The 23,808-nt window shown below is 35.9% G+C and overlaps 1 protein-coding gene across 1 annotated transcript in view; it reads right to left on the bottom strand.

Annotated features, from left to right (window-relative positions):
* The window catches only part of SUCLG2 (succinate-CoA ligase, GDP-forming, beta subunit), a gene marked incomplete at its 5' end in the record, with an annotated part of 104,662 nt that overhangs the window by 51,221 nt on the left and 29,633 nt on the right, over positions 1–23,808 (bottom strand). The window contains 7 exons of the mRNA XM_009585486.1: positions 3,188–3,330; positions 4,810–4,971; positions 10,601–10,697; positions 13,042–13,131; positions 14,121–14,273; positions 20,284–20,374; positions 20,503–20,602. Of these exons, the coding sequence (XP_009583781.1) occupies positions 3,188–3,330; positions 4,810–4,971; positions 10,601–10,697; positions 13,042–13,131; positions 14,121–14,273; positions 20,284–20,374; positions 20,503–20,602 (836 nt within the window). The remainder of the gene's footprint in view (positions 1–3,187; positions 3,331–4,809; positions 4,972–10,600; positions 10,698–13,041; positions 13,132–14,120; positions 14,274–20,283; positions 20,375–20,502; positions 20,603–23,808) is intronic.

Genomic DNA, 23,808 nt, shown 5'->3' on the forward strand with positions numbered 1-23,808 from the left:
TCTGGAAGATTTCTTCTCTTGCAATGTCCTTAACGCTGCCAGTGCCATATTTCAGTGCAGCTAGAAGACAGTGCTTCTCCATATTACAGCCCTGCAGACTTTTTTTTTGTTTAGTCATTCCTCAGAGGCTCAATGTTGTTTGGAGACATTTACAACAATTAATTGCCCCTCAAGTTCCCAGGAGCAAATTTTTATCTTCTCAAACAAGGTGGGAATCAGGTTAAGTTACAGGGAAATGACTGACCAGATACAAACTGTGACTGCTGGATTAGCCACAATGACTCTTGGGATTGAAAGCCTACTACTAGTTAAGAAAAGAGAGGCTTCATTCAATTATCTTACTGTATATTAGTAAGCTAATAGACATGGTGTATGAGGAGAGGAAAAACCAGACATTTACTGTCTTTTCTGAACAGAATGAAATAAAACATGAAATGTTTATTTTTTTAATAACTAGTAAACTTATATTAATATTCACCTGCAGAGCAGTAAGAAAAACAAGGGCTTTGATGTTAGGCTGATATAACTTCCAGGGCTGCTACAGTCTCCTATTATGTACCGGGATATCAGCATATCTTCCCTAATCCTAATTCAATCTCATACATATTCTTCATCAGTTACTGTTAAGAGAAGTTTTTCACTTCATGTCATAAAGAACTGAAACAGTATTGCTGATGGTCACAATGATGTAAAATAAAGGCAAAATCAGTCAAATTGAAAGGGCTGACAAGAAAAAGTACAGAAGTGACTCACTTAAACCTGGCAAGCCTCTCAGGGATAAGAGCTGTGGTATGACTGGTCATGTGCAGGGCTAGGCTCAAAAGAACTAATGTCAATAACTTAAAAATGGGCGACAGCATTAAATCTCAATAAAAACACAATGTCTGTGGCCAACAATGCTGTCACTTACATACGTGCATCCAAGTTTGCTATGGACTATGTTCCCTGAAGCAGACAGCTTTCAGAAGCACCCTCTCTCCCCTGCACCATACCAAATTAGAGAGTCTAGCGGGACTCTAAGCAGTCATCTTCCCTTTTCTTTCCCGGAGTGCAATAAAGAGAACAAAAGGGAAATGCAATGGAGTTGTTCTGTGATTCTTCCTATGATTGGAGAAAAGATCAGAAAAGGCATTCAAAAGGAAGAGAGGAGGCAACAAATTAATGAGGAATGAGTTGTGCTGCATTTAGGCTAAAGCCTTCTGCATCTTCAGCCAGTCAAAGCCAGGAATGGCACAGCTACAGCTGTGCATAGACACAAGCATATTTCAGGTCTGACTGCCTACTTCAGGTCCTTTCCATGCTACCTTTTACTTTGCCCCACTGTCTCAATTAGCATAGCTTCGCTAGCCCTGGTAAGCAGCTAGTGTTAAGCAGTAATATATAATAGAAGAAGGATAGATTTACAAGTCAAGTGTTGGGCATGCAGATGATATATATAGCTGAGAGCTACTGAAATGCCTTTTTGTTTTAAAATTGTTTAAACTCAGTAAGTTTCACCACCAAAATTAATACCTGCTCTTTGTGCTGTAGCAGACAGAAGAACCTATTTAGCATAGTGATAATCATCTGCTAAGTTGTGTATCTAAGACTTTACTGCACCTGCTTCTCCACCACTAACACAAGTTTCAGAACTAAATTACATCTCAGCCAAACCTTTATCATCATACGAAGCACGCACTGCAGAACAGCTCAAACACTCACAAACAAATCTTCGTGTAATGTCCTGAGAATAGCTAAAATTCCCACAAATGAAGACAAGCATTACAGTGTCTACTAGCATCAGACAATGAAGGAAACTATCAGGTTTTCTAGCATGAACCTCAAGTCCCATCCTGCCTCCCTTCTGCCCCAGGCAAGGTATCTTGCTTCTCTACTTCTCCAGGTCTGTGTTCTTTTAGGCATGTTAATGACTTGAAGCTTATCAGGTCAGTAAGTAGGAGACAACCAGTTCTCTTCCTGTGGGTCTTGGGAATAACATAAACCTAGAGCTCTACAAACAAAAGGTCAGCACGACCCAGGTCTACGGGAGTGCAAAAAGATCCAAGAAGTATGTTCTAAATATTGCAGATGACTCTCCCTAGCACAGTTGAGCCATCAAGGTACTATGTGCCTTAAAAACATGCAAGGAGAGTTACAACTGCAAAGAGCTTACAATATGAAGTCGAGCTGTGCTTATTCTGTACTGTAAATTTTCTTCCTGATTTTGCCTTGAAATTTTGCTCCAAACAATATCCACCTCTATTTGAAAAGTCACAACATTTTGTCACTTACTGCTGCATGGGGTATAAAATTACAGCGATGCAATTTCCACTGGAAGGTGGTATTTAGAAGAGCTATCATCACAGACACAATGAACATGAGGAAAATGGATGGAAGCACAGAAAAAGAGAGATAAAGCAGATAAAGCCAGATCCACAAAGAGAAGCAAGATGTTGAAATTGGGACTTCAGCAAAGATGCTTAGGTGCAGGAGATGGAAAAGATGATCAAAGACCTTCGACAGATTTTCATTAGTTAAAAAAAAAAAAAAAACCAAACTACAGCAATAAGTTCTGGCTACACACAAAAGCATAACTCTGCGTTGGCAGGGATGGTCAGCTGGCACTGCTCCAATGCCTATGTCTGATCAATATTCTCTCAGTAGATATTCTACTTCTGTCTGCGAAGGGGACCAATGACCTCAGCATGCTAACATGCATCTCTAGAAATAACTTCTACTCAATACAGACAGACTAATGTCTTCTCCTGTTGTTCAAAAAGAAAAGAGCAACGGCACCTCCACCTACAAAGGAAGCGTTAGAACATACCAGGCTACAATTCCAGCCTGGGAATGTTAATTAAACAGAGACTATCCTGCAGCGCAGAATCAGATATTTTAGAAACCTCAAGCTTAAAAGAGTACAAATCAGTCTTTAGAATTAGCTATTTGCTAACATCTGCATTTCTGTGTTGAAATGCCTTGAGAAAATACCCATTCAAGACTGACCAGCAAACTTGAGTGTGGGTCAGGAACTGAAAAGTCAGTCCAGTGGCTCACAGTGAAATAATTTCCTCCCAGATTGCCCCTTTAGTAACTCATCCTCAGTGTTCACACCATTATCTGTATTTTTCAGCATACTATTCACAGTCCTATAACACAGCTCTATTGCTGCATGGGGAAGCTTCTGGTCCCAAACCAACTTTTTTACCTTTGGATCAGCAGTCAGCAGCTTGAATGCTTGATATACTTGTGCTTCTTTCACACCTCCACCGAGATCCAAGAAGTTGGCTGGCTTTCCACCGTTCAAGGATATTATATCACATGTTGCCATTGCAAGCCCAGCTCCATTGACTGTAATTGTAAACATCAAGTGTTTATATTTCACATAAAAGTATACAAGATTTGTGAAAAGTATCAGCACAACCACGTAACATTGTTCAAAACGTTACATAAATATTTATTTCTAAATAGCTCAGTATCTATTCAAGGATATTCAGCGCAGCAAATAATTCAAAATCTGGTCCATACACACCATTTAGATTTCTTTATGATTGTATCAATTTTAGGACTTAGATGTGCACCTTCCCTTAAGCGTATATGAATACTGGAATGGTAATTGTGGAAATGCAAAAACTTCTGATTTAAAAAAAAAGACACACACAAAAACTCTGGGAATAGTGATCACATCACGAGACGTGAAGGGCAAATTGACTCCTTAAGCTCCCCTCCCATCATTCTGATAGCAGTAGATGATGCTTTGTATTACTGTAAAACAGATGACTAAATTTTGGGGAAGATATCAGATGCTACTGAAACTGCCTTTTATTTTGTGTTTGCACCAGTCTAGAAGCATTCCCATGGGCACGAACATCCTCTAAGCTAGGAAAAGTAGATGTGAATTATTTGTCCCCAGTAAGCTGCTCCTGCTGGACAAAGTAAGGCTTCTGTGTCACCTGTAATTCAACAGCAATATCTAATACTAAAAAAAAAAAAAATACTGTAGTGTTGCCAATTATTGTTTGAGGTTTTTTTGGTTTGGGTTTTTTTTTTTTTTAAATTGAGATTAAAATCTCACTGTCACTTACTGAATCAACTGCAACATATTATCAGTATCTCCTAGATTTGTGGTTAGAGTATACATCAAAGCAATGTAAATACCGGGCATTTTCTAAAACTAGTCATTTCACCAAGCTAAATTAGATTCATAATAAAATGCTGTACTGGCTAAAAGAATTTGTACAAAATGAAAATTATTAGAGCATAGATGACTTTTCTACTGCTCACTTCTAAACACAAGAGTAATTTCTGTTCTACAGAAACTTGAGGAAAATAAGAAACTGGTATTTTCCTTTTAACAACCAAGCAGCTTCTTCAGCAGCTGTTCTTAAAAGAGAAATGGAGCTCAATTCATAAATGGGAATATCATGTTTTTACACACACACTTTTGCAGTGCCTTCTGAGCAACAGAGTCTCATTTTTGAAAATTAATGATCAAATTTTGATGACTTTTCTTGTTTTGTTTTAATTACTGGAAAGATCAATTGCATCAGCTTAAAAATTCAGAACGTAGAAACCCCACAGGCCTCTCCCTTAGCCTGTCTTCTCTCTGACATCTCACATGCCCTGCCTGTCTGCTGCCGTGGCCTTCATCACAGTTTCAACATAACTTCAGTTTCATTCCTGCAAGAACTTGTGGAAGGACAGACAACCTCAGCAAAATAGACTGAAATACTGTCAAGGGTGGATTGAATGTCAGAATGTAAACAAAGTCTATACACTGAACAAGTATGAATTTGTCTTCAAATGCCTTTTGGATTTATTTGTTCTTACCAAAGCAAGCAATATTTCCATCCAGTCCTATATATTTTAAATCATATTTGGCAGCTTCGTTCTCTATAGGCTCATTTTCAGACTTGTCATCCATGGCAAATATTTCTTTTTGCCTAAATTCTGCATTGTCATCAAAGTTTATCTTGGCATCAAAACAAACAACTAAAGAAAAAAATACAAAACAACATACAGGCATTTAGAGATTACAGTTAGTCAGAGCTTCTGAAATATTACATCAACTACTAGTGCAGGGAGGGGGAGAGGGTTGCTTTAGGGACTGATGCTGCTTCCAACATGTGATCAACTGAAGTTCTAGCATTGAGTCCAGTAAAGGAGGGCAAGTTTTCCTCAAATCCTATATTAAGAAAAGGTACGGCAAGCGTCTCCCCACTACACAGTCATGTGCCTTTGTCAAGGGATGATCTTCTATGTTTGCTTTAAACAAAGTTCCCATAAGTCATGAAGGCAGTTTTTATGATGTGGACGGGTGGTCTGCATAGTTTCATAAGAGAGTCTACTTTCAGTATTCTGAAAGTGTGACAGATATAACAGGTTAGCAATCCAAAGCAGTGTTTGGTAACAGGCACTCATTTATAGTTGAGCAATACAAAATGCTTTCCTTAGCCATTGTTTTAATTTATAATGTTATTAGCTATACATACATTATTTCCCTAAAGATCTAAATTAAAACAACTTTAAGCCAATGTATGTTAAAAATGATCAAAAGATGACTTTTAAATAAAGAAAATTTTAAAAGTAAATACAAAACTTCTCATCAATGTCAACATCTGCTATGGTTGTAAAAACAGATTAAAAAGTAGCTAAACCTGACTATATTAAATAATAGGTACCAAAGACTAGCTAGTAGATATAATATCCACATAAATACAAACAGTAAAAGAAATGCATGTAGAGTGAACTGGTTATTTGCCTATTTATTGATTTATTATTTCTATGGGTTTGCATAGGCAAACACCTCATTAGATTAAAATGTTCTAAGTAAATGTAGAACTATATACTTATTGTTTCACTGTTTAAGATTTGTACTATATCCAGATTATAATTACTGACTGAATTATAATTGATTTCTCAATGCAAGCCAGTCAGATTTAAGTGCCTTTAAATGCTGCATCCAGAAAAATCGAATAGTTTTTCTTTCTGCTGTGTTTTGATTCATATTGCCATTGAAACACATACATGGTACCTATACACCTGCTCATGAGCATTGTAAAAGACTCTGCAACTAGAAGCCAATTACAACTAAAAAGACAATTTTTAGTCTTTTACATAGATACCCATCAATTAAAATAGCTAATCACACAATCTTTTTTGGTGGACAAATCTCTCTCTCTCTCTCTCTTTTTTTTTTGGTAAAATATAAAATTGCTTAACTTAGGAGAAAATATCTAAGCAAACAGCAAACGAAACATTTACACAAGTAGGAGAGTCTCAGTTGTATGTCTTGATTTGCATTGGGTTTTCTTGTTTTGGATTTCTGATGTTGCTGGGGTTTCTGTGGTTTTTCTAAATACATTTGATTTGTAACCGATACCAGATTAAATTAAAACAGGATCAAATTTAGTTTCAGTGACTGCAGTTTCAGAAAATTGTTCATGAGTGTTTGCATATAATACATCTCTCTTGGAAGAGTCTCGATCTTACCCAGTCAACCATCATGTGGGAATCTACCAAAAGGAAAAATGTCTGAAGTTCACAATATGCTTCTACTCCTTTAATTTTTTTTAACAATGAACTAAGTGTACCATTTTTCTTCTCCAAGCTTTCAGTTCCTTAAATTGCTAAAAACCCTCAAAGCTAGAGTAAAACTGCAGTTTCAAAGCTCTGTTTACCTTAAACATGAACATCCTCAATGTCACATTAATAGAATCTCATTTCTACAGAACATTCATCTTTAACAAAGGCCATGCTGTACAAAGTAGCAGGAAAAACACCTATTAATATTTATCAAACCATTTTCACCATCAAAAGCACATTGTTACATGCCTGATAGATTATACAAAAGAAATTTTCTTCTAAACAAATATCAAAGAAAGCTCCAACACTTATATTCATGGAGTATTTCTGTAGTTTTTACTAGCAGTGTAGGATTTTTGTCATCTGCCAATTCAACAGCTTACACTGAGAGCAAACAAAACAAAAAAACCCAAAGAAATTGGCAGTTACAGGCTTCTGACCCAATAGTGTTAACAAAGAATTTGCTACAAAATTAAACAAAAGGAAATACATATGACAATGTATTTTCTTATGGAAATTCACACAAGTGAAAAACACAAAACACAGCAAGAAATAAATCCATCTTAACTGTTACTTTGACAGGAATAATGGTCTTCATACAGAGACTTATATATTATCATTAGAAATAACCGCATTAAGCTACTCAAATGTTCTTCCATTTGTTTTATCTTTATTCTTCTTCAAGACATTTCAGATGGAGAAACTGCTAGCAAAAAAGAAATAAGCACAGGAAGACTTCTGTGTATCTCTGCTAGTAAGATGGCTTTCACAGCTTGAAACCCACTCTGTTTCTGCTCCTCAGCTCCCTGGATGTTGAAACACATGGGGAAAAACCTCGGAGAAAACAGCATAAAAACTCCAACCATCCTTCAAATTAAGCCCTTTTCTGCACAGCCATTCCAGAAAAGCTAAGTTGGCAACTTATCCAAATCAGTTCATTTCTTCCGCAGTGCCACCTCATAGTACTCCAGCAAGGATGCAAAGTTAGTACCACCATGGTTCTTTAGGACCTTTTAGGACCACCAGTTTTGTTTCCTCTCATTCCTAACTGTCCTCTCCTTCATTTGCCCCTACTTGTCTATCAATTTCCCTTCTGTGTTGGTACCCAGACAAATAATGTCCTCAGCACGGCAATGATGCCCCTATTCTGTTATCTGACAGCGCTGTCTCTGCCCTTCTCACTTCCTTCTTAGTGTCTATGCACGTGTCTACAGCGTCCACTCGCTAATTCCCAAGACATACTTAAAGGTCTTCCTTGCAGGATTACATGGTTGAGATGATGTAGGTAGTGAACTGGGGATTTTGTCCTTTGCTCTGCCAAAATAACAGAATAGTAAAGTGCTTCTATACTAGTCATCTGAGCTAGTTTTGAACCAGCAAAATGTGAATACCGTAACAGCCTAGTCCTGGCACAAAGAGCTCACCTCAAGCTCATTTCTCTGCCTGATAGAAGGCAATTGTCACAGATGTCCCAATTTCTGAAATCTGACTGAGCATAAGGGCTATTGGCTACCTTCCACACTGCCCTGTAGTGTTCAGATATCTTGGTCAACTGCTCAACTAAAAAAATTATTTCAGCAAATTTTGAGGAAGGAAATTTTGTTTTTACCGTATCAGTGTTCTTGAACCCACAAAATAAACCTGGTAAGTACATCAGTCATAGCAGACAAACATACCAATGTATTTGTTTTGAAGTGAACATCATAATCCACAGGAAAGTTCCAGCAGTTTTTGTTGCACCTATTTTAAAGGTCCCATTCATCTTCAAAAGGTCAAAAGTGTCATGTGTTGCACATTGCTAGAACTTGAAAAATCCAGACCATTCATTTTACAAGGCCCTATTTCATTGTTCTGCTTTAATTTCATTGTGCAATACAAAATGAAAATATCCTTCTCACCTCATTCCCAACTGGTTTTAATGAGGCCAATGGATCTATTTAAATGGCGGGAAAACACAACAGTCTGTTGGGTTCTGAAGGCAAATTTTCCATTTGCATTTAAAAAACAGCCTACAATAGAACTACACTGGTCAACAGCAGGGCTTTTTGTTTCCCGCCCCCAGTACACATTTCACAAATTGCATAAGAACCAATGGAGCTGGAGTTAGTTGCTAAGAATTTGACTTACATTTATTAAGCTGAGTGAGGTTTACAGTGCAGAAACTATTGATTCAATATGCACATTATTATGGTACTTCAAATGAGCTGGAAATCTGAGCACACAGTGCTGCGAAAGATTCTTAAATAAAAAGAGTTAAAGCATTTGGTGGAAATCATTCTCACCGGGTAAACTCTGTCCAGAGAGCTAACAGATTACGGCGGCAAGAACACCAAAAAAAACCTAACCAAGAAGGAATTCGAAAAAGGTCAGGGAAAAAAGGTTCGAAAAGCAGAATGCATACATTTAGGCCATAAATATGTTCTTCTAACTTAATTTAACCTGAAATCAGCTCATTATGTAAAAAAAATTGACCACACGTTTGATCATTATTATCATTGTCTCTGAATTATCCCCATGTACTTTAATGGACAAGATATTACTTTTTGTATTTGTTTTTAAAATGTCACTTTACAATAGGGCATTTTAGTGGCCTGAAGCCTATTTTATAACAAAGAGCAGCACTTTATAAGAAGTGTTAATAAAACGGGGCAGGGCAGGATTTGTTTTACATCTTTTAGAGCTTTTTCAGAGTACATTAGCATCAGAATTTTCCTTTTAAGCTGTGGACAATTCTCTGCCAATTCTTCTGCATTTGTTTTGTTAATAAAACGGGAAAAACAAGGTTGGACAATTGGAAGAGACTGCATAGTTTCTAGCCACAATTCAGCTTTTGAATTCCTGACCAACTGAGCCAAAAATATGGATTTTTAGTGAAAAGCTGTTTACTTTACAAACTAGCTGTGAGCACATAAAAAGTATTTTTAAAATGCTAATTCTTTCAATTGGTACTGACTCCTGTGAGGAGCTCATGGTCTTAACTGACATAGCAGTGATCTTTTTCTAAGTTTCCAGAACTGCAATTAAGCAGCCACATACCTAATGTCTGTTAAAATGGGTAAAAGCTTTCTCTTTCCATTTTCTAATTTCCACTTTAATCTGCAGGCATATCTTATAAAGTTGGTTAAAAACTGGAATCGTCTTTCTTGAGTATTCTTTATTAATGTTTGTCAAGCAACACCCACCAGCACTTGACGATGTTAAAGACTTCTCTCAAATCAGAAAATGATACTGTAGGCAGGGCCTAGACTAGAAAGTCACTAGTGCTTGTGAACCGCAGTCTTTGACACTGAAGTCTCGGCCAGCTTTCCCTGAGCTCCGCAACTTCTCACCTTTATTTATTTAAATTAAAAAGAAGAAATAAAAAGGGAGGGGACATGAATACCGTAAAATATTGGCATTAGGAATGTTAATGTCCAAGTTAATTTACAATAATGACAATAGACAGAAGGGTTTCAGCTGGAAAACCAGCAACTAGAATGACATGAAAGCTAACCCAGCTCCTTTTATTTACCCTATACCTTGTTAGCCCTGTATTCATGGTGGAAGCAGACCAATTACCCTTCTTCTTCCCAAAGGATATAGCTGCATGTCCGTTCCAGCTGGAATTTCTCCTGCGCTCTAGTAGGTTGCAGAGTCATGCACTTATGATTTTAACTTATCTGTATGTTTACAAACGTAAAATAATGAGTTTCTTTCCGCACAATCTCAGGAATTCTTGCAACATCACAAAAAAAATATCCAAGACAAAACAAAACCAAGAAAAACCTAACTTTGTACAAAGAGCAGAAGAGCAGAAAATGTTGCTGTTTCTCACCAAGCATAACATGTAAAAGCCAATACTTCCAGTATTTGGATGAAATAACAAAAGGTATTGAAATGTAAAATCTGCCATGGGAATATTTATGAATGTCGCTTAAATTACATTACAAAATGAAATTAATGCAAAGCTGCTGCTACAGCCTTCTATGCAATATAATTTATAGTTTGCATAAATAAAGAATTATAATGCATTCATTTGTTTCCTTCAATTTCTTACCTTGCCCTTCTGGAGTTTCACCAAAGGGATTCACTTCAACCTGAGTGGCATCAATTTTCAAGAAAAGATTATACAGCTTCTTAATTTGATCTGCTGCCTAAATTTGATCAAGCGATTTACAATTACCACACAGAAAAATAAAAGTTACTGTTTTCAAGGCAAAGGTAAACCATTATTGATTATTTTTAATGTATTAAATTGCACACTAGCTCTAGATAATTACTGCTTTGATTTCTGTTTTCTTCATCATATTTATATAGTATCTAAAATAGCTATAATGTAGCATTATGGTACTGCATAACATTTAGTAAAAGTGCATTTAAAGACTACATGAACTGGAGATTTTCTACAAAATAAACAGCACAATTACTATGACAAGTTTAATTTGAAAAGTGCCTAACAGTTCATAATGACATATTCTCCGGTATGCTGAGATCTAAGTTGCATTCACGTTAATCAGTCTAAATTCAGAAACCATAAAGCAGTATGTGCACATTAGTGACTTTAGAAAAAATATACGTTTCTCCTTCCTACATCAGTCCGAAATGTTTTCTTGAAGAAATTATGTCAGAAGCATGCTTCTTTACTCTTTACAAGATACTCCTGCTTGTTCCTTATTGTTCCTCACCACCTATCTCTGTGACTGGTTCTGTGGTTGAAAGTATTGTGACTGACTACTAACTTCCAAGTCTTTTGTTCTTACAACATTCTTCCATTAATAGAACAACTTAAACAACAGCAACATGAACGTGCATGAAAAAAAAAATCCCTTTAGTTCATTACACACTGACAACCTATTAGCTGAAATAAATTTGCAGATGAAGAAGGGCACTAATAAAGAACCATTCAAATTTGTTCATTACTGATCAGTTAACTGAAGTACGTGAACCAAAAATATCTGGGACCTCTCCTAATAAGCAAAGTGAATGAGAATAAAAAAAGAGAAGTCAGCTTTCTCCTGTAATGTCATTCATAAGAAAGAAAACATTACGACTGGAAAGACTCAACCCCAATACTGCACTACATCAGGAAGAATATGGTGAGGGATGTTCCTATCTCCCTCTACTCAGTGCTGATAAGGCCGCACCTGGAGTCTGTGTCCAGTTTTGGGACCAACACATCTAAGACTCCTTAAAGAGTTACAGTTTGGAAGCAGCATACAAATTGCTTATGAAGTCTTCCCTGCTCAACAGTCATCAGCTGAAGCATTCTCAATGGTTTTGACTTTAAAAAAATTATCAGTTATAAATCTGCACCCACCAAGGTAACAGTTTCCTTGGCATGGACACTCTGGTTGACAAACTATCCTAACACCACATGGGTAAGGCTATCAACAGTGATGTTAGGAAGGAATTCCCACCATCAACCCCGCATTGATTCTGGGCAACCTGAAAAGCTGTTGTTGCGCTAGTACACTGCTGTAATTTTAAGAGATTACCAGAATTGCTTAACTTTTATAACTTTCTGAACCAGGCAGCTTAATGTCAACATTTCTCTTTCTCAAGGCAAAGCATCAAATCCCAACCTAGAAATAGCGAATGTATAAGTAAATACTAGGATTTGTCTGAATACAAACTATGTCCCTATGCTTCAGTAAATTCCTCTGAGTTGATAGCACAAGGAAAGAAATGCATTCATTGTAGCATTATTTAAATATATTGTTGAAAAGTCCATATATTGCTGTTAATTATTAAGTACCAGAACTCTTCAAGGGTTGAAAGGTTCTACATAATCATTCCTCCTCATTAGATATACAGTTAAATCTTCAAATGTGTGTTAATCAACCTAACGATTATGCATTTGTTAATTGCACGGTTGGGATAGAAAATAATTAAAACTGCTGAATTAGAAATAAAGGAGTTCTACAAAAATGACAGTTTGATACTATGGAAAAAAAACCAGGCAAAAGTAGCTTAAACAAGCTTTTTCTTCTCTGCAAAGTGATTTATAAAGGCAAAATAGCTTGCATATTTGTGTACAATATGGAATTCCAATAGATATAAAAAAAAGATACTGAAAAGACAACAAGCTGGCAGACTTTTGGTTTTGAGTTGAAGTTTGGAAAAAAAAAAAAAAGGCTTCAATTACACAGAGAGATACGCTTTTACTTCTCCCCATATTAAGGGCCAAATTTTCAAAAAGAGCTCTACCATGTAATTCTCTGAGCTCCAATAGAACTCCAACGAAATCAAAAGAATCCCCTGTGGTGTAATAGCATGTTGTCATCAATTGCTTCAAAGACTAGGGACTTTTACTTTGGAACAATAAGGACCTTATTCAAATTGATAAAGCCTGATGACAATTATATAGGTGCAATTTAATATTTCAAATGTCAAAACGGTCCTGATCTAATGGACACTTAGCCTTTCATGTCTATTTGGAAATTGTATAGCTGGGCTAAAATGTCTTCAGTAAAAACTGAGGGAATAGAGTCAAGTTACCTGCTGTTGCAAAGGTCCTTTGAATCCCAAATTTTTTGCCATCTGCAATGCCTGATGATCCTTTATACCTTCAAAAATATCTATTTCCTCCTGTAACAATAACGAGCATAAATATAACTAAATATTCAATCTGAATGGAGATTTATAACTTCAAAAGGAAAACACTTAGTATACATTTCCAAATTAGTAATTAATGCATGGCTGTTTGCCAAAGTTCTCTGAGACTGAGGCTATAGCAGCTGCCTATAGGGTATGTTATAATTACCACACCAACTATGAAACAGGCCTTCCAAAAAATATATAATTCTTCAGGGTAGCATGCTGACAAGACAATGTGACACCAGTTTTCACTTTTAATTACTGTACAGATGGCGTTGACGAATATTTAGTCTGTTAATTTTTATGACATCTTCTGGAATATTTTCAAGGCAATGGTGTCACTGCCCAGTAACGCTATGAAATTTATACAATTTAAAAATACACATTAAATATTTTCACAATTTTTGAATAATTATACTTGATTGTATCAATTATTTTCCCATATGAATAGCTTGTCTACTCATTATCATGCCACAGTAACATAAAAAAAACATACTTAAATGTAGTCACCATTAAGAAAGCAATTACAACAGTTGTATTTCAGATGCAAGAGTCATCCAGGTACAAAGAAATAATTAACAACTCTGCCAATTAGGAAAAAACAACCACAGAAACAATAACCATATTGGCACTGACCCACTTGTGAAAAAACTGTGTACTTTCCTGAAAGTGAAACTCACTCATTAAACATTTCAGATATTAAGTTTAACATAACATGTAACAAGCAGATTTAAGCTCTCTTCCTAAATAGAGCTGGAGAGAGAAATACTAACAAAATCAGATGTTAAACATGCTTCATTCATCTACTAGATGACAGGTCTGGCCCCCTATTTGGTGAAACACAATTTTTATGGTTCTTATTGTCTTCTTTCCGTACATGGAAGAAGGAAAAATGGAAGGAGAAGGGGGGGAAGAGGGGGGAAACATTCTTTTAGATAACTGACAAGGAAAATTTTTATTCTCAAGTATTATTTTAATACCTTAAAGATAAGTTCTGGGCTAGTAACTGCAACTTCTTCTATGTCAACACCACCCTGTGGACTGCCAACCATAACAGGTCCGTTGCAGGCTCTGTCCATCAAAATTGCGAAGTATGTTTCCCTGGAAATATTCAATGCTTCTGCAACCATCACCTAAAAATGAATACAGGGAACAAAAAAAACCAGCAACAGTTCTGACTGGTCCATCTAGCTGGTGACATTTAATCTGAACATAGCTTTGCTTCCTTGAGGTGTTAAGAGTAGTGAATGTTGTAAAATCTTTTGCAATGTAAAAAGCAATGAAAAATTAACTGAACCAATGAGGGACAGTATTTCCCTCTGCTGTGATCAGACAATACTATGGCTCATGTTTTCTGCAGTGCTTTAAAATGCAGCAGTTTGATACTTGCTATCCTGAAATGTTTGTTTCACTGCTTTTACAAGGTATTACAACCCAGTGATTTTTTTTTTCCCCAAGAAATCCTCTATTCCTAAATAAGAGACTCTCCTGATGCTGCTGTTCTCACTGGGGTATGTAACAAGCAGGGTAAACCAGGAACACCTAATTGTTGGGATTTTTTTCCAAGAAGACAATCGGAGCTGCTGCTGTGTCCGTAAAGGGGACTTCCATATTACCTTTTTATTGCCAACAAGCACTTTAACATGCTGCCCCCAGAAAACTTGAGTCACAAGGGACTGCAGTCTTGCAAATCACATAGATGTAAGAGAGGGTGTGTTGGCCTTCTGATGCATCGCATCAGCAGCGCCGTTCCTTACCAGTAAAGCCTCAGGCTTAAGTTCTCTCCCTCATTCTGACAGAAGGCCATCCTACACTTACAATGTCAGCACTGAATTCCTGCCCTGCCTAAGTATTTCCTAAGGAAATGGATTTACAGATAATTCTGCCATCCAGCTGTTTACTTTCAGTTTAGAGAGACAAGCAGATGTGTAACCTTCAGATCTGGCACATTCTAGAAACATAAAAATTTATTTTTCCAAAGAGCTACTAATTTCTCTTTATTACTATAAACTACAGAGCCCTTTCGTACCAATATCTGACAGATACCTCAGAACGCAACAAAAAAGATGATTCAAATCCTACATGATTGGAATCTACAAGAACTCACACTAAAATTGGGGGGAAAATGGCCCATATAAATCCATTGTTACGATTTTTGATCTCCTCCCCAAAATATGCCAAAGCCAAAGTCCCCTCCACTTCAGTATTACAATAACTATACTTTCCTCTTCATCTGAGCTGTCAATTTTTGCAATAGCTTTAAAGCAATTTCAGAGATTAAGTAGTTTTACACTTGGCAAGGGACGCACAAAACTATGTTTTGATGCAAGAATACTAAATTCCCCCAAATATCTTCATCTTCAAAAAAACCCACTGCATATGATCATTACTAGATCCTTATGATCATAACAGGTGCCATAATCTCAGGTGCAAAGACTGTAGTTCCGCTCTGCACTACGGTTTTGCTTTTCAACCTGGAAGTTGAGCAGCCACCTCTGCAATTTAATTAGCATTTTAGCCTCTCCTTCTGACAATCAACTATATTCTTCCTTAGCAGAGCTACTATTTCCTATCTTTCAATGGAAGTAGTAGAAATCAGGAAAGTCACTTCCCTAAGATTAATGTAATTAAAAAGAATTAAGTGGCATTGTCTTTCTAACGTGGTCTGTGTATAAAGCGACAGTTTTGAACAATAATTGTAGACGAAGATCATCACTCTGAATGAAACATAGGGTGAAATTCATTCTACCAGTCAGCAGTTAAAACTCCTTAGATCCGAGAGGCATGTATACACCTGCAGTCTTAAAACTCTGCCTACCCAGCAAGATGTGTTCCATCAAATAAGTATTCCTGCGTTTTCATAGTTCAAGGACTATAAACAAGAAAGATGCACTATACTTTCACCCAAGTTGCTTTTTTGACATTCTACTCTGGAGTACATAAGAAAGAATGTACTTACCTTCTGCCAGGCTGTACATCTTAACAGAACAGAAAAAAAAGTAAGAGACAAGGAATTAAATAAAGCCCTCTGTGCTCAGAATGGAAGGAAAGATGCTATTTCTTTATGGGTTTTTTTGACTTGGAAGACATTTTCTTTATAGTAATTTTGTTTCCTTCTATCTTGCTTTATTGATAGAACATAGGGTGATGTAAAGGAATAGTTCAAACAGGCGACTGTTCAAAAGCAAACTAAAGAAAACTAGGGTGAAGGAGACAACTAAGAATGTAGAAAACTACTGTACTACTTAAAAGCATCTGCCTATTTTAGGCTACTATAAAGGGATGCTAAAAGCCAACTTCAGAAACATAGCTCATCAGCTACCTGCCAAGATTTGTCAAACTAAGAAGCAAAGTTATGGAAAGCATCCTTGATTTGCTACTATTAGTCTTTTTACCTGCATGCATGTTTTCACCTTCTTACATATCCTGCATCAGTGTATCTGAAAAACGTGAGTCAATTACTTTAGACATAGGTCAAATAAAACCAGCTGGTCCTACTGGATCTTGTCTCAGTTGTTCAGACAGTTTCCAGAGTGACAGTGCTCAGGATCAGGGCCAGACTTAGGATGGGAATCCACTCAACAAGTCTTGAGGAATACATTTGCAAGCACAGCAGGTGGAACTTACATTATTAAATCAGGTATCTTTTCAACTGCTACTTCCAACCTGAGTGATTGTCCTCACTATTGCTAATTAACCATGCCAACATTGTCAAATACTTCTCTGTCTTAATTCAAAAAACTATTGAGAGTCTATCTACTTTGTAGTAGGCAAGCTTACTGTAGAGTTAAAATTGTCAGACTGTGCAACATCTCTCATTTCTCCCAACAAAAAACAGTTACTTTCCTTCATCATCCTCCCTGTCTGATGCAGAGCAAAGCCAGGGAAATTGGTTTTCAAGGTCTTTTAATATTATTTGTTAAAGTCTACCTATCATTCACATGACAAAACTAATGCAAACACATTAATGAACAGTTAAGAATAGTGAAATTGAATCTACAGACTGTTGACTTTTCTCATGTTTTGTCTTGTCTTGCTTTTGATAAAGAATGTGAAGCAGCATTATCTGTTTACCACATCAGGTTTATATTTAAAATGACCTGGGGAAAAATCAGTTTTCTTTAAAACTTCCCAATAACTTCAAGCTTTCCTTCTTAAAAACAAATCATTACCTAGAAGTTTAAGTCACATATCTAATTTCATGAGGGTAACTATTGCAGCTTTTTTATATTGAATCAAATATTCAAAATCTTAATTCTGTTATTGCTTGGAGAGGAAACACAGGTAGCAAATTCTCAGGTTGTCGTGATAAGAGAAGACTGTCTTCTCAGATAACCAGGCTCTCCAAATTCCAAGATGCCATAAGAGGATTTTATGTAAACTCTCAAAATAGCTTCCAAATTACAAAGGAACTGAGACTGCTATTTATTTAAGAAACATCAATCTAAAGAAGCACAAACATGCTTTAAATTCTGTAGTAGGTGCACAAGCTGAGAAAGAAAGCTGAAAACTCCATTTTCTGCTCCATAATTATTGTAATTGCAGAAAATTTCTACATTTTATTTCTTCCTTACAAATACATGTAAAAGGTATGTCACTTCCACTCCCTGACTTGATACTAGCTCATTGTTTCCCTTGCAGAAAGTGACTTAATAACTATTTTCCTTCTAAAAGACGTTTATTACCTAATTTTTTTAAAACATGAGTTCACGCAAACTTTCCAGAAGACCAAAAAGTTTAAAACCCACAAAACCTAAAAACATGCCTTTTCTTTTCTTTGTGAACTGCAATTTTCTTTAAGTACATGTTCACACACATATCCCTACATATACAGAGAGAGCATATGCCTCGAAATAGAACAAAAATGCCTGCTATTAATTCTCTAATTCCCCACTGCTCTCAACAAGCTTGAAGAGTCTGTCCAGCATTTTCTGTGCACTGCCTTAAATGACATTTTAGACACAGCTAAACTCATACTTTTAATCATATTACTGTATTTTGCTCCTTGATTACAATTTCAGTGTTTGACATTGTAGTCTTGATACTACACACCTGAATGCCTCAACTCCTTTAGCTCACTCTAGGATCTTCAAAGTAGTTAACTTTGGAAAAGAGAAACGCTTTTAAAATACATTAATTTTTCTGGGACATGGTCTTTCGATGACCTAGATGAATCATTTTAAACATGCTTTCTTCACTGTCTAACAAGCGATGGGGAAAACATTAGCATACCATTGGCCAAACTGTTATATAATTAATTTAAAATAGGGTGTATGCTCTTACCATAGATTACCAAGAATAAAGATCTCAACACCAAAAATATCATAAAACATACTGTTACCTTGTTACATATGTATGTGATAAAGATATGAATTCGCCTAGGGCTTTTAAAAGCCAACTCTATAATCAGAATGGAAGTCTATGACAACAGACGATCAGCTTCTCCCAGTGAAAAGCACTACACCAATTTATCATGCATCAATATTAAAATACTTGCAAGCTGTGTCCTGAAAAGTTTCCATGTAACTCTATAGTGAAGGAAAAATACACCGTCTATCAAGACTATATACTTTCCTGTACCACCAAAATAAATATTTGAAGTTCAATAGTGCAAACTTCACCTTAAACTTCACATATGCCATAGCTGCTTACTCTTGACCATTGTTTATTCATACAAGCAAAATGTAGATGGGGACTAAAGCAATTACAAGTTAAATCTTCTATAGCTATTTTATACATGATACAAAAGTCATCTTAATATAAATCCTTTGAATAATCCATTTCAAAAAACCTCAACACCCATACCTTTCTTTCATTTCTATCAATTTTGAAGAAAATTACAAGTTTCTGTTTCAGAACTGAGTATGTAAATGAATGAACAGACCTGCACTCAGACAAAAGAGTGAAATTTCCTGTATTGCTGTATTCAAAGTAGGTCAACTAGGGCAAAAGAATAAAACCAAAGAATTTATAAAAGAAAGCTGCTTTTACAATACAAATTTTTCAAAGCAGAGTGCCTTAATATGGGAAATGTATATCCTTTTTTATATCCTTACTATTATCACAATCTCTGACAGACATGCCTTAATGGTAATACTGTTCCTTCTTTTTAATATCTAATATTTCTTTCTAACAACAACTATGAGGAGTGATGGTAATATGCTCTCCTTGCTCCCCAAGAGAAGAACCACCTGAGCACCTTCCTCCAGCTCTCATTAGACAGTATCTTTCCAGACAGGTGTTCCCCTTCTATGCTAATATACCAAGCTGTTCACAATATATTAAAAGTGAACTGCAGTTCTTTTCAGCTCATGCCAAATTATCTCCTGGCATCAAATACAGTGTGGCTCTTGACTACATACCTGTATGAAGATCCTTGCTCAGTAAAACAAAGCAAGAGATAAAAATATATATATAGTACATAGGCAATTGCTAGGATTTGCTGACTTAGAGAATTTTACTAAGGTAAAGGAGAATCTTGCTGATGGGCTATCTATGCTTCTCTTATTTAGGCCAATACCAAGCAATACATTTAGGCTGAAGTAAATCTTGGCACCTTGCAGTATGCACCATCATACGTAAATGAATTACCATGTATTAGCTGAACCGACACATTTTACTATATATTTGCAACAAGTTAGGAAGAATCTACTTCTAGACACTTTTTTTTTTTTATAAATTGAGATCATTCTCATGCAAAATCATCTGTCCCTATCTTTAATAACAGTTGCCCAAAGCTGAGAGTGAATGAAATACAGATAATACTATTACTACAGGTAATCATGCATATATTAGTTCTCTAAGCAGAATGTCAATAAGCATGTACAGCTAATGCTATACACAGTTATGCTAGCATTTAGTATGTATTTGATGAAGGATGAACCTATGAAAAAGGATTCCCTTCAACACAGGCAGCAGAAATGAATTTATTTTTCCACCACTAGGTATGCTGAAATTGATGGACAAAAATACATACGCACAAAGAAAGAAAAAGTAATGTTTTTTTTTTCTTTCATCAACTAGATGCAATCAATCCGGCATTGGAGAAGGAATGAAAAAAATAAATGTGTCATACACCCCAGCATATTAATGCAGAATTGCAGCTGAACACAGTTCTCCACTTCCAAGAGGCAAAAATCTTACCTTTTTAACTGTCACACCAGCCTTTGGAGTTTGCTTTGTTGACAGATTGTACCCAATCATCTGTTTAGCAAGCTGTTCAACAATCTTAGGGCTACAAACAAAGGAATAAGGTTAGTTTATTGAAAGATATTAAAAGAAACAGTCACATAGCTATTGTAAACAGCTTAAATATTACAACAGAAGCAATTTATTTATGCTTTTTCAATTTTAAAGACTTACTCTTTAGTTAGATGAACTCCTCCTTTCAATCCACTATCGAAAATACCTTTTCCTCTCCCTCCAGCCAGAATCTGTGCCTTCAGAACAATTTCCTTTGCCTCTGTAAAAGAAAAACACATCGCTATTCTATCATGTGTCATTTATTGTGCTTTTTAGTGTTTAAGGTAAAAAGCATTTCCATGTTAGACTCTTAAAATAAAACAATGAGAAGTTGTTCATAACTAGTGAATAATAAAACGAGAGTCAATTCAGCATTTTCACAAAGCAACCTTGCAAAAAAGAATTGTTCAAGGAAGTTAAAGGATAAATATACACTACTTATTAGCTGCACAAATATGTCATTATTTAGAACAAAACCATGCTATTAATGCCATATGGCCTGTACAACAAACCATATAACCAGCATACTGTTTGACGGCTTATACTCTGGCACGGTTTTTAAAACATGAATCAGATCACATTTTGTCTTGAACGCACAACAAACAAATGCTCATCAAGGAAAATAAATTCCATTCCTTGCTCTGAACACATGTAAGCAAAGCTATGGATGTGGTCCTAAAAGAAGAAATCCCCATCTCCAAAGGGCAGGTAATGTAGAGCAAGGGCAGTAGCTGTGAAAACATGTTCATCTGTTTGTGAGGCATCACTTGAATCTTTGGCAATGTGAGTGCAACAGTATCTTAGTAACAAGAAAGTGCAGCAAGACACAGTGACAAAGTAATTGCACCAAGACCTATGTTCCAAACAGAAGCAATCCTGACATCCTTACAGAGTAAAACGGAGGGGGGGGAAAGGGGAAAAGAAAAAAAACAACCAAAGAAAAACATCACTCATGATCTCTGCAGCTCCATGGACCACAGCAGCTTCTTGAACCATAAAGACCTGCCAGGTGCCTGTAAGATTTTTAATAACACTGGATACTGTCACTTTGCACATTTATCATAATACTGCCAGGTATTTTGCAAAGTCTGAGATCCTAATATTAACGTATCATTAAGCAGTGCCTAGAAAAGGCTAACATTGTTATCCTTTTCTGAAGTCTGTGGAAATCTGATTCCAGCGATGTTTGGATTAGGTCACACCTTGAATCACAATATTCTACGCAAGTATGCAAGAAAAGAGAACATGAGAATCTGTTGTTAAATTGACAAATTTACTGTTTAAGTGGCACAGAGGATACGGATACTTTCATTCAAACAAACACAGGCTTTCTAGGCTTGTATTACATAAAAATATTTCACAGATGATTAAACATAAGTTTGGAGGTGTGGCAATTTTTGGTGCAGACCAGCTCTGACACAGCGTCATTTCAAATTTCCAGTATAATAAATTTCAGCAACTAGAAAAAAAGTTGGATCTTAGGATAGAATAAATATTATGAAATAAATATTCTATTTCCTGTATTAAGACAGAAATGCATTTTTAACTCAGCTATTGGAGGTACTGTACTAAGAGATGCCTGATTTCCAAGCTTCTCAAGGCAAAATCCCTCCACGTTTATCCATTCAGTAACATTTGACATATATCATTCTGAACCTTAAAAGCATTCTCCTTGAAAATACTTCATGCATTCCAATATATTCATGTTCTGGACTCCCTATTATTCATGCCACTGCAAGGCAGATAACAAGGAAATTTAAATGCAACAAAAAGTTTTATATCAAGTGTTTCCTAAGCACACAAATTATTAAGATGAATTAAAACTATAAATCACTTTCCCACCTGCAGAAGCAAACTCTAAAATCACAATAGCTGCTCTGATAAAGAATGTAATATAGTATTGTTAATAGAAGCTGCAAAGCATTTAATTAGATTAGTTTTAGGTGCCAACCATCCTGACAACGTGAGTTTTGATTGTCAATGATACGCGGTATCAATTATGTGAGTGATCATTACCCTCACTCCTAACCAGCACGCTACATGAATGCTGATTATCTTCATTTGGCTACAAAAATGAAGTTAGAGAAAGGAATTAATGTGTACACTTTTATAATCCACCAGAGGACTATCAAGGCAATACAATAACTTCAGAAAAACAACTACCAAAACCATAAACAAACACACTCGAAAGTAAGCATAACCATGTAAAGATTAGACCTGAGGAACTAATCAATATAGCAGCTCAGCAGAGCACAGTACAGCAGGTTCTTCTTGCCCTGGGGGAAACCAACAGGAAGCAATTTAATGCAATAGTTATTTGCCCAAGCTCTGTAAAATGAAGTAAACCAGCCAGATCTTATTTTACAGTAACTAGGCTTGATCATTCAGTGCTTACAAAGTTGATTCACTACTTAACGTCACCATTTTATTTAAAGAGCCAATTTCTAGAAATGCTCACACAAAGTTTTTATGCTCTCTCCTGCCTGAATTCCCGAATCATGTTATGAAAGACTGCCCCAAAACAAAAATGTGGTTTTAGCTGGAATATATGAAGTAATTCACCTTCACTTGTAGCTCTAATATAAATACATGAATAAATAAATAAATAAATAAAATCTACAAAGCAGTATGCAAGTCAATATTAAACCCATTAAAAACAAAAAGCTGTGATTAATTTCCATTAGCACCATTCCAAACTGCGGTAGTAACACTGGAAAAATGTTTAAGTGGGGCTATGTAGTTATAAATACTGGATTTGAAGAGAACCTAGCACAAGCAACATGTCTTTACACCACCATAAATTATAGTGCAACGTTTTCAACAGCACTGCATTTGGTAATTAAGGCAGCTTCAACAAACTTCTGTTTATGTCCACTGACTAACAAGCCTTTGTGTAAATTTAAAAAGAAAACCAAAAACCAAAAAACAAACAAACCCAAGTAACAAAACAGATTGCTTCTTAAGTGTGCATATATTTTTTTTGGTCACAGATTTAAAATTTTCTTTACTGTTCAAAACAATACAAAAAAAGACTGCTTTTAAGTGTCACTAATTTAGCAGCAAATAGCTGCAAACTGCTCCATGCAGATTAATGACGCATTTCTGGTAACAGCATGTGTTCTTAACTAATTATAACTTGAATACATTAATATCTCAGACTTAACAGCTTATTCACCGGATCTTATATTTGTCTTTTTTACATTAATCTACAGAAAAAAGAGAGAGATGAACATTTCCAAAGAGTCCTTTAAAAAAATGGAGCAAAATACAGCTTGTCCCTAAGTTAGATGCCAATAAATAAGCAAGACCTTTACTCCTCAGAAAAGTCCTGAGAGTTTAAAATTTCACAACTGTAGTTGGGTCTAACCACATTTCTAAAAAAAATTCAATCTAACCACATAGGAAAAGAGCCTTAAGTACTTTTCT

The sequence above is a fragment of the Fulmarus glacialis genome, unplaced genomic scaffold, assembly GCF_000690835.1.
Source record: "Fulmarus glacialis isolate BGI_N327 unplaced genomic scaffold, ASM69083v1 scaffold10499, whole genome shotgun sequence".
Taxonomy (NCBI): Eukaryota; Metazoa; Chordata; class Aves; order Procellariiformes; family Procellariidae; genus Fulmarus; species Fulmarus glacialis.